This window comes from Oncorhynchus clarkii, chromosome 12, assembly GCF_045791955.1.
Source record: "Oncorhynchus clarkii lewisi isolate Uvic-CL-2024 chromosome 12, UVic_Ocla_1.0, whole genome shotgun sequence".
Classification (NCBI taxonomy): Eukaryota; Metazoa; Chordata; class Actinopteri; order Salmoniformes; family Salmonidae; genus Oncorhynchus; species Oncorhynchus clarkii.
Genome location: NC_092158.1, coordinates 10726895 through 10740307, shown reverse-complemented (window position 1 = coordinate 10740307; position 13413 = coordinate 10726895). Strand labels below are relative to the sequence as shown.

Genomic DNA, 13413 nt, shown 5'->3' with positions numbered 1-13413 from the left:
CTGTCCTAGAGAGGCTGATCTTTGTCATGATAATCCCTGTAGCCTCAGGCAATTGAGCATCCCATCCGTCTGTCTGTGATAAATGACAAGGAAAACAAAGGGCCATCATGATGGCACACACCCTATCCCTGTCACAGGCACAATACATGCAGACACACACAATATATATATATATATAATATATATGTATCTGATATAGATATATATATATACACACAAATACTAGGGGAGGAAAAGGAGATTGTGCCATACCCTCGTGATCCCCTGACTCTGATTTTCCACTAAGAGAGGAGAAATCTTCCTGTTGAGGCCTGCTTCATACACACAGAGTCAATCCAGACTAGCAGCCCCCATCCTGCCAGGCAGCCCCTTATAAACAGTGCTGTGCCTCTGCTCTGTGGCTGCAGTAGGTCAGCCAGTCCAGGCTGCTCCCTCCAGACGAAGCCGAGCGCTGCATGGAAAAAGGGGGCAGTGTTCGACAGGCGAATCAGGCCTTTTGTCTATGCATGTATGTGCAGGGTAAGGGGGTGAGGGGACTCTCCAGGCTCTCTCGGCTACGGCAGGGAGCAGCAGCTGGTGCAGGAAGGAGAGGAGAGAGGGGGAAAGGAAAATATAGAAATATGAGAAGAGGGCACAAAGAAAAGGATACCAAGAAATCTCCTAAGTCTCTCTTGATCAATGACAAATATAGGCTAAATATTGACTTGAAGAAAATAGGGCCTAGTATGGTCTGTGCAGTCTGGATATTGTCATCAATTGATACTGATAGGCTACTTACTCAAATAATTTAACAAAGGCTCACTTTGTACATGGCACTGCATAATGCAATTATTTAAAAGCATGTTCTTTCTTTCTGAGTAATTACAAAGATAAATAGCAGACTATAGGCGAACTACTTTAAAAAGACAGCACATTGTTGTTTATGTTATATAACAGATCCTCACAAGGCCCGGGCCTGTACCTATAAAGTCATCAACCCAAACCCCAGATTCAGACAATTCATCAACCAACACGTGAACAATAGATTATTACCTACCTGGGTAGTGGGTATGGTGACAGATTAGCATATATATATATATGACAGCAGCATATATATGACAGCAGCTCACTCTCAGACAATGAAGTCATGGGTAGCCCCTTCTGTAATAGGTTCAGCACCTTTCCATCAGCAACACATCAAAATGCAAAGGCATCAGACTGCATTTTATCTAAGAGGGGGATATAAACTACCCTGCTCCAGACTGTTGTTTCCAGATGTTGAACGTGTATGTTCATAAGGAAGAAAGGCCTATAAAATACCCCCCCTGCTCACTGCTCTCCGGTGAAGTCTATTCTTTTCTGAGCTGAGCAGAGCAGAGGTTGCTGCTCAGTGCTGCCCACCCCCAAGATTGCCATTGTCACGTGATGAGAAATATTGCCTTGACGCTTGATCATAACGATATTTCAAGTCAGCGGATCAGCCATGTCGTACCTATTATAATGTAGACAAATCGATATTGGAACGTTACGTATGTAAGGTCGTAGGTATCAGACGTTTATTTTATGGATACTTTGTTTTGACAAGATGTGATGACGTTGAAAATCAGAACACAGTTTTCTCAAACCCAGAATGCATTTCGCGGTCGTTCAAACGTGTAAAAATAAATAACGCTTTCTTCGGGGAAATATTAATCGTCTTGTTGGCGGTGTCATCACCGATACATTTCAAGGAGCATTCGTTACGAGTCTCGTTTTTATTTTTAAAATCTGATATATTTGATATAAGTGAACTGCGCCTAGCTAACTGGCTAGTTTCTTCTAAGAGCTGCACTTAATCATCAGCTAAATCCATGCAAAGAAATAATCTCGTCCATAGTTCAATGTCATACTATACTTACCCGCATCCTCCGTGATTAAAACGGTCATTAATTATTATGAATGCTGGCTTTGTGTAACTACATTAGAAACGTAAATACTCGAAAGTATTCTGTTTGAATCTTTTGGCAAAATGTATTTTTGGATAGAGCTGTAGACTTGAGTGTCAGTTCCTGATGTGTGTCAGTCATGTATCAACTCAGCACTCCATCATCACCGTTACAATTGTTCATATTTTCAGTTTGGCAATTATTTTTTAGCATTTGCTTGTTTTCAGAGTTATGCAGCAGCATAATAATGCAGAATTTAATTCAACAGGTTTAGATAAAAAGCAATTACATCCTTTGTGCTGCACCTTTTGGACTTGATAGATCAATTAATCAATCACATGTATTTATAAAGCCATTTTTATATCAGCAGAGAGCACAAAGTGGTGTACAGAAACCCAGCCTAAAACCCCAAACCGCAAGCGATGCAGATGTTGAAGCACTTCATTGTAGAAGCGCTATAAATGGAAAAACACGTGGTGTTTTTTTACAGGAATAAGGAATCTAAAAATGGTTATGGCAAAAGGCTTTAATGATCTCTGTTCCTATGTGACACCTTTGTTAACCGGAGGTCTTTCCTTGATGGGCTACTACACTAGATACTTTTGTCAAAACGATATATGGCTTTCCTATGACATCATGTGACCTTTTCATCATATTTTCCTCAGGTCATTTTGGCTATTGTTGTTCATATTGGTCTTCATTTATGAGGAAATGCAGTTTATTTAAATTCACGTAACAAAATGTATTACCTTTTTTTTTTTTTGACTTCTTGTACATAGGCTACATGGGAAGTAAACCATTTTTAAAAAGTTACTTTGTAAAGTTATTCAAACAATATCTGTGTTTGAATATAACACTTGTCTTGCTTCAATGAAGGTTTTACACACGTATCAATATAATTATTTCCTGTGCAAGGTAGCTATCATTTTGTCATTATTTCAACAAGTGTGATTTCATTTCAGGTAGTTGAATGGAAGGACACCTCATATTTCATATTTGACTCATCCTACCAGTCAGCGATGTGACAGTCAACAGAGGTTTTAATTAACACTTGCTGCCCCTTAAATTACCCGTATTGCCCATTAAAACGCCACTGTGGACATGTATCAAAAAGAGGACGAATGAAATGTGGGGCTTTTTTAGTCATGTTTGCAAATGTCAAGTAATTGTAGTTCTTTTCAACAATGTACATGGGATCCTGTAATATGACTCCCATCTAGCCTGCTCCAAGCGATTAGAGGGCGCCGCTATGTAATGTGAAAATACAGTATATTTGACTCTTGCAAAAACACAAATGCTACATTCAACCTCTAAAGTGTGTTGAAATTAATATCCCCTAAATTCACTCAACACTGCCATCTAGTGTTCATGCTAGACAGATACAAAGTGTCCGTACAGCATTCTACAACGTCACTTATCTCATATGTTGGTCAGCTAGTGGGAAATCAATCAACTCGTCGTGACATGTGTCGTGATCGATGGTTGTCATTGATGCCGCATTCACAACAACTGGGACTCGGAAAAATACATGTCAAATCATGACGTAAGTGATCTTCAGGTCGGGAAGTTGGAGCTCTAGGAAGAGGCCCGAGTTGGATGACCGTCAAATCGATTTTTTTTTCAGTCGGAGCTCGTTTTTTTCCGAGTTACCAGTTGCTTTGAACGCCTTGATGTCGGAAGTCGGAGTTATCCGAGTTCCCAGTTGTTTTGGAACGGCGGCATAAAATACCGATGACGTAACAAGTGATCGTTCAAAAGACAGCTAATAATTACGTGTGACCTGAGTTGACTGTGATGCCTATGGCATGAGTAGATGAGCCGGTCTCTTGTCTGTCTTACTTTCTATGTGATCATTATCTTATCATTATTCAGACTATTGAATGGCTGACAGCTGCAGAAGTGTTCATGCCAATATCTGGTCACAAACATCTGACTGTATTGTGAGACATATGTTCTAATAAATATTCAATATGACTCATATTTCTACTTTTCTATTAGTATATTCTAGGACATTGTGAAAAGAGAAGGAAGACAAAACATCACATAGAACATCTTCGGAAACAGTTGTTACATTGACTAAAAAATAACTGACAATATGTGAAACATTGCCAAAGACTCCAGCCACCCAAGTCAAACACTATTCTCTCTGCTACCGCAAGGCAAGCTGTGTTGGTCCAAAAGGCTTCTTAATAGCTTCTACCCCCAAGCCATAAAACTGCTGAACAGCTAATCAAATGGCTACCTGGACTATTTGCATTGACACCCAACCCCTCCCCCCCTTTTTTTTAACACTGCTGCTACTGGCTGTTTATTATCTATGAATAGTCACTTTACCACTACCTACATGTACATATTACCTCAATTACCTAGACTAACCTGTAACCCCGCACATTGACTCGGTACCGGTACCCCCTGAATATACAGCCTCGTTATTGTTATTTTATTGTTGCTCTTTATGTTTTTTTATTTAAATAACTCTTATTTTTCTTCAAACTGCATTGTTGGTTAAGGGCTTGTAAGTAAAGCATTTCACAGCATTTTCAGCATTTTATAGTGATCTAAAATACACCCAACTAAAATATAAACGCAACATGTAAAGTGTTGTTTCCATGTGTCATGAACTGATATAAAAGATCCCAGGAGCGTTCTATGTGCACAAAAACCTTATTTCTCTCAAATGTTGTGCATTTGTTTACATCCATGTTAGTGAGCATTTTTCCTTTGCCATGATAATCCATCCACCTGACAGGTGTGGCATATCAAGAAGCTGATTAAACAGCATGATCATTACACAGGTGCAACTTGTGCTGGGGACAATAAAAGGCCGCTCCAAAATGTGCAGTTTTGTCACACAACACATTGCCACACATGTCTTAAATTTTGAAGGAGCGTGCAATTGGCATGCTGACTGCAGGAATGTCCACCAGAGCTGTTGCCAGACAATTTCATGTTAATTTCTCTACCAACGTTGTTTTAGAGAATTTGGCAGTATGTCTAACTGGCCTCACAACCACCGATCATGTGTAACCACGCCAGCCCAGGACCTCCACGTCTGGCTTCTTCACCTGCGGGATCGTCTGAGACCAGCCACCTGGACAGCTGACAAAACTGAGGAGTATTTCTATCAGTAATGAAGCCCTTATGTGGGGAAAAACTCATTCGGATTGCCTGGCTCCTCAGTGGGTGGGCCTATGCATTCCCAGCCCCACCCATGGATGTGCCCCTGCCCAATCATGTGAAATCCAAAGATTAGGGCCTAATTAATTTATTTCAATTGACAGATTGACAGATTTCTATATGAACTGTAACTCAGTAAAATTGTTAAAATTGCTGCATTGTTGCTTTTATATTTTTGTTCAGTATAGTTCCATTGGTGCCTGAATTTGTCATACGGCCCAAACTGATTCATAACATTCAGAGCCTTTATAGTGACCTAAAATAGTTCCATTGGAGCCAGACTTTTTCCTATGGCCCCAACTGACTCATAATGTTTCCACTTATAGGTTATTCTCTTGATGTCATCCAATGAGGAAGAGCTGAGTACCAGGCCAACTCACCAACTTCCTGCGGGGCTTTCCTGAGATGTGACAATGCCCCCGGGCACCACTCAACCTTATCAGACCAAATGTTATCTGTATGTACCTTCAAAAGACCGGCGGGTGGACAACGGATCTGTCAACACTAATCCTCTATTACTTTACCTCTGCAATGATCTGTATGTCAATACAGGATATGAATGTCATCATTCGAGTATGAATGTTTCACAAGGATGTGTACTTACAGTAATAGACTCATTTAATTGAATTAAATAACATGGACATGTTTTTGTACATGTTGTTGATCTTTCCTATTCACTGATGCAGATTCCATAATATCATTTCTGCATGGTAACCAACCAATGGTTGTGTGGGTCATTCATTCATCATTGTGTCTAAATTAATGAACACAAGTCAAACCACTTTTGTTTGTTAGCCTTGACCCTACATTACCATTCCTGGCACCTGTTGTCAGCTGTGTTTCTACCAGTCTCCAATATAAAATCAAATCAAATCAAATGTATTTGTCACATACACATGGTTAGCAGTTGTTAATGCGAGTGTAGCGAAACGCTTGTGCTTCTAGTTCCGACAATGCAGTAATAACCAACGAGTAATCTAACCTAACAATTCCAAAACTACTACCTTATACACACACAAGTGTAAGGGGATAAAGAATATGTACATAAAGATATATGAATGAGTGATGGTACAGAGCGACATAGGCAAGATACAGTAGATGGTATTGAGTGCAGTATATACATATGAGATGAGTATGTAAACAAAGTGGCATAGTTAAAGTGGCTAGTGATACATGTATTACATAAAGATGCAGTATATACATATACATATGAGATGAATAATGTAAACATTATATTAGGTAGCATTGTTTAAAGTGGCTAGTGATATATTTTACATAATTTCCCATCAATTCCCATTATTAAAGTGGCTGGAGTTGAGTCAGTGTGTTGGCAGCAGCCACTCAATGTTAGTGGTGGCTGTTTAACAGTCTGATGGCCTTGAGATAGAAGCTGTTTTTCAGTCTCTCGGTCCCAGCTGTGTTCCTACCGGTCTCCAATAAAAAACCTTCTTTCAGCAGTATATGTTTATTTATTTAACTAGGCAAGTCAGTTAAGAACAAATTCTTATTTTCAATGTCGGCCTAGGAACAGTGGGTTAACTGCCTTGTTCAGGGGCAGAACGACAGATTTTTTACCTTGTCAGCTCGGGGGATTTGAACTTGCAACCTTTCGGTTCTTAGTCCAACGGTCTAACCACTAGGTTTCGTATCGAAACCCATTGTGAGAGTCTTAACACTTAGTGTGTCACCGGATAGGTGCGGCTGGTCTTATTCACATCCAGTGGAATAGAACTGCAATTACTAAATAGCCAGCTATTGGTGTAACGTTTAGTTTTGTTTCTAATGTGGGTGATGAAATGTATTCTATTCTACTCTAATGTATTCCATTTCATTTTATTCTACTCTAGGCCTACTCTACTCTACTGAAGGGGGATACATCAGATGCACAACTGAATGTATTCAACTGAAATGTGTCTTCCGTATTTAACCCAACCTCTCTGAATCAGAGAGGTGAGGGGGGCTGCCTTAATCCATGTCATCGGCACCTGGGGAGCAGTTGTTGGGGGTTAACTGCCTTGCTCAAGGGCAGAACAGCAGATTTGTCCACCTTGCCTGGCTCAGGGATTCAAACCACTGACCCAACGCTCTTTACCGCTAGGCTACCTAATGTTTTCAATTTGATTTGATTATTCTCTACTCTCGTCTCTTATACTGTTGTCACACCCTGACCTTAGTATTCTTTGTTTTCTTTATTATTTTGGTTAGGTCAGGGTGTGACGAGGTTGATATATGTGTTTTTGTCTTGTCTAGGGTTTTTGTATGTTTATGGGGTTGTATCTTGTCTAGGTGTTTTTATGTCTATGGTTGCCTAGATTGGTTCTCAATCAGAGGCAGCTGTTTATCGTTGTCTCTGATTGGGGACCATATTTAGGTAGCCATATTCCTTGGGTATTTTGTGGGTTAGTGTCTATGTAAAGTTGCCTGTGTCAGCACTAGTGGTTTATAGCGTCACGGTCATTTTGTTAGTTTGTTTAAGTGGTCTTCCTTTAATAAAGAGGAATGTATTCTCATCACGCTGCGCCTTGGTCTCCTCGTTACAACAAACGTGACAACTGTACAGTCGTGGCCAAAAGTTTTGAGAATGACACAAATATTAATTTCCACAAAGTTTGCTGCCTCAGTTTGTATAATGGCAATTTTCATATACTCCATAATGTTATGAAGAGTGATCAGATGAATTGCAATTAATTGCAAAGTCCCTCTTTGCCATGCAAATGAACTGAATCCCCAAAAAACATTTCCACTGCATTTCAGCCCTGCCACAAAAGGACCAGCTGACATCATGTGAGTGATTCTCTCGTTAACACAGGTGTAAGTGTTGATGAGGACAAGGCTGGAGATCACTCTGTCATGCGGATTGAGTTTGAATAACAGACTGGAATCTTCAAAAGGAGGGTGGTGCTTGGAATCATTGTTCTTCTTCTGTCAACCATGGTTACCTGCAAGGAAACACGTGCCGACATCATTGCTTTGTACAAAAAGGGCTTCACAGGCAAGGATATTACTGCCAGTAAGATTGCACCTAAACCATCCATTTATCGGATCATCAAGAACTTCAAGGAGAGCGGTTCAATTGTTGTGAAGAAGGCTTCAGGTTGCCCAAGAAAGTCCAGCAAGCGCCAGGACCGTCTCTTAAAGTTGATTCAGCTGCGGGATTGGGGCATTACCAGTACAGAGCTTGCTCAGGAATGGCAGCAGGCAGGTGTGACTGCATCTGCACGCACAGTGAGGCAAAGACTTTTGGGGGATGGCCTGGTGTCAAGAAGGGCAGCAACGAAGCCACTTCTCACCAGGAAAAACATCAGGGACAGACTGATATTCTGCAAAAGGTACAGGGATTGGACTGCTGAGGACTGGGGTAAAGTCATTTTCTCTGATGAATCCCATTTCCGATTGTTTGGGGCATCCGGAAAAAAGCTTGTCCGGAGAAGACAAGGTGAGCGTTACCATCAGCCCTGTGTCATGCCAACAGTAAAGCATCCTGAGACCATTCATGTGTGGGGTTGCTTCTCAGCCAAGGGAGTGGGCTCACTCACAATTTTGCCTAAGAACACAGCCATGAATAAAGAAAGGTACCAACACATCCTCCGAGAGCAACTTCTCCCAACCATCCAGGAACATTTTGGTGACGAACAATGCCTTTTCCAGCATGATGGAGCACCTTGCCAGAAGGCAAAAGTGATAAATAAGTGGCTCGGGAAACCAAACATCAATGTTTTGGATCCATGGCCAGGAAACTCCCATTGAGAACTTGTGGTCAAGCCTCAAGAGGAGGGTGGACAAACAAAAACCCACAAATTCTGACAAACTCCAAGCATTGATTATGCAAGAATGGGCTGCCATCAGTCAGTAAGTGGCCCAGAAGTTAATTGACAGCATGCCAGGGCGGATTGCAAAGGTCTTGAAAAAGAAGGGTCAACACTGCAAATATTGACTCTTTGCATCAACTTCATGTGATTGTCAATAAAAGCCTTTGACACCTATGAAATGCTTGTAATTATACTTCAGTATTCCATAGTAACACCTGACAAAAATATATAAAGACACTGAAGCTGCAAACTTTGTTGAAATTAATAATTGTGTCATTCTCAAAACTTTTGGCCACGACTGTACTCTACTCTACTATACTATACTGGACTATACTCTACTGTACTCTACTGCACTCTACTGGACTCTGCTATACTCTACTGTACTCTACTGTACTATACTGTACTCTACTATACTCTAATATACTCTACTGTACTCTACTCTACTGTACTACAGCAGGTAGCCTAGTGGTTAGAGCCTTGGGCCAGTAACCGAAAGGTTTCTGGATTGAATCCCCGAGCTGACAAGGTACAAATCTGTCGTTCTGCCCCTGAACAAGGCAGTTAACCCACTGTTCCCCGGTAGACCGTCATTGTAAATAAGAATTTGTTCTTAACTGACTTGCCTAGTTAAATATAAAAAAATACTATACTGTATTACATTTTGTTTTATTTGTTCTACTCTGGGCCTACCCCACTCTACTCTAGGCCTACTCCACTCCACTCTACTCCACTACTCTAGGCCTACTCCACTCCTCTCTACTCCACTCTACTCTACTCTAGGCCTACTCCACTTCACTCTACTCTACGTCTACTCCACTCTACTCCACTCCACTCTACTCCACTCTACTCTAGGCCTACTCCACTTCACTCTACACCACTCTACTCCACTCCACTCCACTCTACTCTACTCTACTCTACTCCACTCTACACCACTCTACTCTAGGCCTACTCCACTCCACTCCACTCTACTCCACTACTCTAGGCCTACTCCACTCCTCTCTACTCCACTCTACTCTACTTGACTCCACTCTACTCTAGATCTACAACACTCTACTCCACTCCACTATACTCCACTCTACTCCACTCCACTCTAGGCCTACTCCACTCTACTCCACTCTACTCTACTCTACACTTCTCTACTCTACTCTACTCTACTCTACTCTACTCTACTCCTCTCCTCTCTACTCCACTCTACTCTACTCCACTCCTCTCTACTCCACTCTACTCTACTCTACTCCACTCTTCTCTAGGCCTACTCCACTCTACACCACTCTACTCCGCTCCACTCCACTCCACTCTACTTTACTCTACTCCACTCTACTCTACTCTACTCTACTCTACTCTACTCTACTCTACTCTACTCTACTCTACTCTACTCTACTCCACTCCACTCTACTTTAGGCCTACTCTACTCTACTCTACTCTACTCTACTCTACTCTACTCTAGGCCTACTCCACTCCACTCTCCTCTCCTCTACTCTACTCCAGTCTAGGCCTACTCTACTCTATCTAATCCACTCCATTTAGTTGTATTCTATTCTAATCTAGCATAGGCATACTGTAACTGGTCACCAGAACACAGGACATGACACTGGCCATCACATAGCCTTGTGAAGAACTGGCATACTGTAACTGATCACCAGAACACAGGGCATGACACTGGCCATCAAATAGCCTAGTGGAGAACTGGCATACTGTAACTGGTCACCAGAACATAGCCTAGTGAAGAACTGGCATACTGTAACTGATCACCAGAACACAGCCTAGTGAAGAACTGGCATACTGTAACTGATCACCAGAACACAGCCTAGTGAAGAACTGGCATACTGTAACTGGTCACCAGAACACAGCCTAGTGAAGAACTGGCATACTGTAACTGATCACCAGAACACAGCCTAGTGAAGAACTGGCATACTGTAACTGATCACCAGAACACAGCCTAGTGAAGAACTGGCATACTGTAACTGGTCACCAGAACACAGGACATGACACTGACCATCACATAGCCTAGTGGAGAACTGTAATAAGTAATATGAATTAATAACCTGCTGTAAGGGGAAGCAATTAACTGCCTGTTATTAATAACAGACTGTCGCAAATGGCACCCTATTTGCTACATAGTGCACTACCCCTTATAGGGAATATATAGGAAATAGGTTGCCACTTGGAATGTCCCAGGCTATACAGGCTCTGCAAAGAGGAAAAAACAACCCGTCAATGTTAATGAAATGACGCTGACGTGCAAATGCAATCTCTACACACACATTATCCAGGCGTGTTTCGTAATGGCAGGTTATCACAATTTGTCACATTTTCATTTAACATCACGGGTGTATTTTTTTTATTTTTTTTAAGGATCTCTGACGTATAACACTCAGGAAAAGCATTTAACTTTCAACGTCGCCTACTTCAGAGCTATCGCCCTTATGGAGTCACTCCCGTATAACTTCGCAAAGACAACAAACTTGAACGTCGGTCGCGGTATTATATAAATGAACTGATTATGGAAGACCACCATTAGTTTAGGAATTTTTCAACTGGACGGATATACAGCCAATAAGGATTATAATACCTTATTATAACGCTTGCTCCTCTCTCTGCGATATAATGGGCGACCTGTGCCATGCATGGACCTACAAACCTTCCTTATCGATTGCTATTATATTGGTATCAATTTTATGTATGGTGCATTGTTCAGACAATACTGGAGCCATTGGAAAAGTGTTCCCACGAGGGAATCACTGGGCAGTAGGTAAGATACCTATTATTGTTGCTATTTATATTACAGAATAATATATTATTATTTATAATAAAATTAATATTAAGTGTTATTATTGTTATGATCTACTTCGGCTTTTGAGATTCTGCTGGATAGATGAAAATTTTGTTTCGAGATAAAAAAAAAAAAATGTAACGATGGGAAACCACTGCACAAACCATGTTTAATGGTGTAACAATTTTCTGATTGAATTGTTGAGCTGATGTATATAAAAAAAAAATAGGACTTAATGTGGACAGCCGAATGTTGCCTTTGTTTTGTATAATCACCTTGGTTACCCAGAAAAATGAGTATTCTATTTGGTGGGCAAGTTACATTTCCTGTGAAAAGTTTAGGTGAAATGTTCCTGGGTGAGAAAGCTCAGAGCAAACGAAGACATTGTGACGCAGGACATTGGTTGTTCAAATAAAAACCCAGCGTTGAATTGTCTTACTCTCCAAACCAGAATTGGACTCAAAAGAACACTAACTTCAATATTAAATCTTCCTCAATGTCCATCCGTACATTCTTTATGTATAAACCTTTTTTATTAGGTCACTTGATGGGGAAGAAAAGCCTTGACAGTCTCTCTGGATCAGAAGATAGCAGCAACAGGGACAATATACCGTCTTCAGAGGAAGACACGCTGTTGGATAGATATGTGCAGCCGTCCAAGCTGGTGCAAGGCTTCATCAGGACCCTCTGGGGACTGGAGAACAAGAGGCAGAACCAGACCCAGAGACAGGGACAGGAACATGTTATCTCTCGAATGGGTGTACTCAAGACCACAAAGTGGGAAGAGACAGATAGACACCGATACCTCAAACAGGTTAGTAATGGTGAGAGGTTAGTGTCAATTAGGTGAATGTTGTTCCTCCGGTCTTTCCCTTTATAGTATGTAGCCTATGTATTCATCGCATCCCCTAATATCCAGTAGGCTATTTATCAGAATATAAATGTTTGACTTCATTCTTAACTTAATGTTTGAGTTCATTAGTAACAACATATTTATGAAGTATAATTATTTAAAAACGCATGTTTATGAAGACTGATTATTTAAAACCGGTAATTATATTTTATTGCAGGTTTACGTGGTTCAGGTATGAGTGCTAAATTGTTGTATTTCTGCGTTTCCTCTCCGTAGCTGACAGACCTCATTCGATTGGCTTTCAACATGAAGGAGAACACTATCTTCAACTGAAGACAGGCAGTCAGCTCTAGTCTGCAGCTGTCCTATGATGAACGGCACTACACGCCTCAGAGACTCAGTTCGAGTCGTTGCATCCAGCGCACCTGTTCACAATATTTTGAAAACAATATAGCCTATATTAGAGTTGACTTTATATGATATATAATAACATAATTATCATAATAATTACATGACGTCATCTACTATTTATTGTATCCTACTCAAAATACTACTCCCTCCCCATCAACAACACTGTGTAAAGAACATTGAATAAAGCTGAAATTGTTGTGGTAACTGCATTGTGGATATCTGGGTGTTCCTTTACATAACCATACAGAGGTATCCAAAACAAATATCAAAAAAATATTTGATAAAATATTGAAATTGGCCTTTATTACTAGAACCCATAGAAACACATTGAATGACACATTCATAAATGGCAAATAAGACAGTCCAAAAGTAAATAATGAGGAATAAGGTTTTGAAGTGTCTATACCTCCTTACTTCCATAAAACAGTTTTCATGTACTGGTTACCTTCAGATGAGCCCCATAGGTTCAGTCAAACCGTTCGGACG

The 13413-nt window shown here is 40.7% G+C and overlaps 2 protein-coding genes across 3 annotated transcripts in view; one reads left to right on the top strand and one right to left on the bottom strand.

Annotated features, from left to right (window-relative positions):
• LOC139422698 (zinc finger protein 532) overlaps positions 1-1390 on the bottom strand; it is a 40085-nt gene extending 38695 nt beyond the window's left edge. Inside the window, exons 1-2 of one of the 2 annotated variants that reach the window (XM_071173922.1) lie at positions 1037-1338; positions 253-573 (exon numbers count right to left, since the gene is read on the bottom strand). Coding sequence is in view for 1 of the 2 variants with exons in the window: in XM_071173923.1 (XP_071030024.1) it covers positions 1037-1128 (92 nt within the window). In the remaining variant the exon portion in view is untranslated. Of the gene's footprint in view, positions 1-252; positions 574-1036 lie in introns of both variants that reach the window. The other variant, XM_071173923.1, reaches the window with a different exon arrangement.
• A 9923-nt stretch (positions 1391-11313) lies between these two features.
• LOC139421855 (gastrin-releasing peptide) lies at positions 11314-13082 on the top strand. Its single transcript, XM_071172983.1, has 3 exons — positions 11314-11642; positions 12203-12477; positions 12793-13082. Exons 1-3 carry the CDS (start codon positions 11498-11500, stop codon positions 12847-12849), a joined length of 477 nt encoding a protein of 158 aa, XP_071029084.1. The 5' UTR covers positions 11314-11497; the 3' UTR covers positions 12850-13082.
• Positions 13083-13413: the final 331 nt, after the last annotated feature.

Excerpts from the sequence above, each read along its gene's own strand:
- LOC139421855 (XM_071172983.1), top strand. The coding sequence starts at position 11,498 with ATGGGCGACCTGTGCCATGCATGGACCTACAAACCTTCCTTATCGATT. Across the intron at positions 11,643-12,202 it reads AGGGAATCACTGGGCAGTAG|GTCACTTGATGGGGAAGAAA; the intron begins GTAAGATACCTA and ends CTTTTTTATTAG. Across the intron at positions 12,478-12,792 it reads GACACCGATACCTCAAACAG|CTGACAGACCTCATTCGATT; the intron begins GTTAGTAATGGT and ends TCCTCTCCGTAG.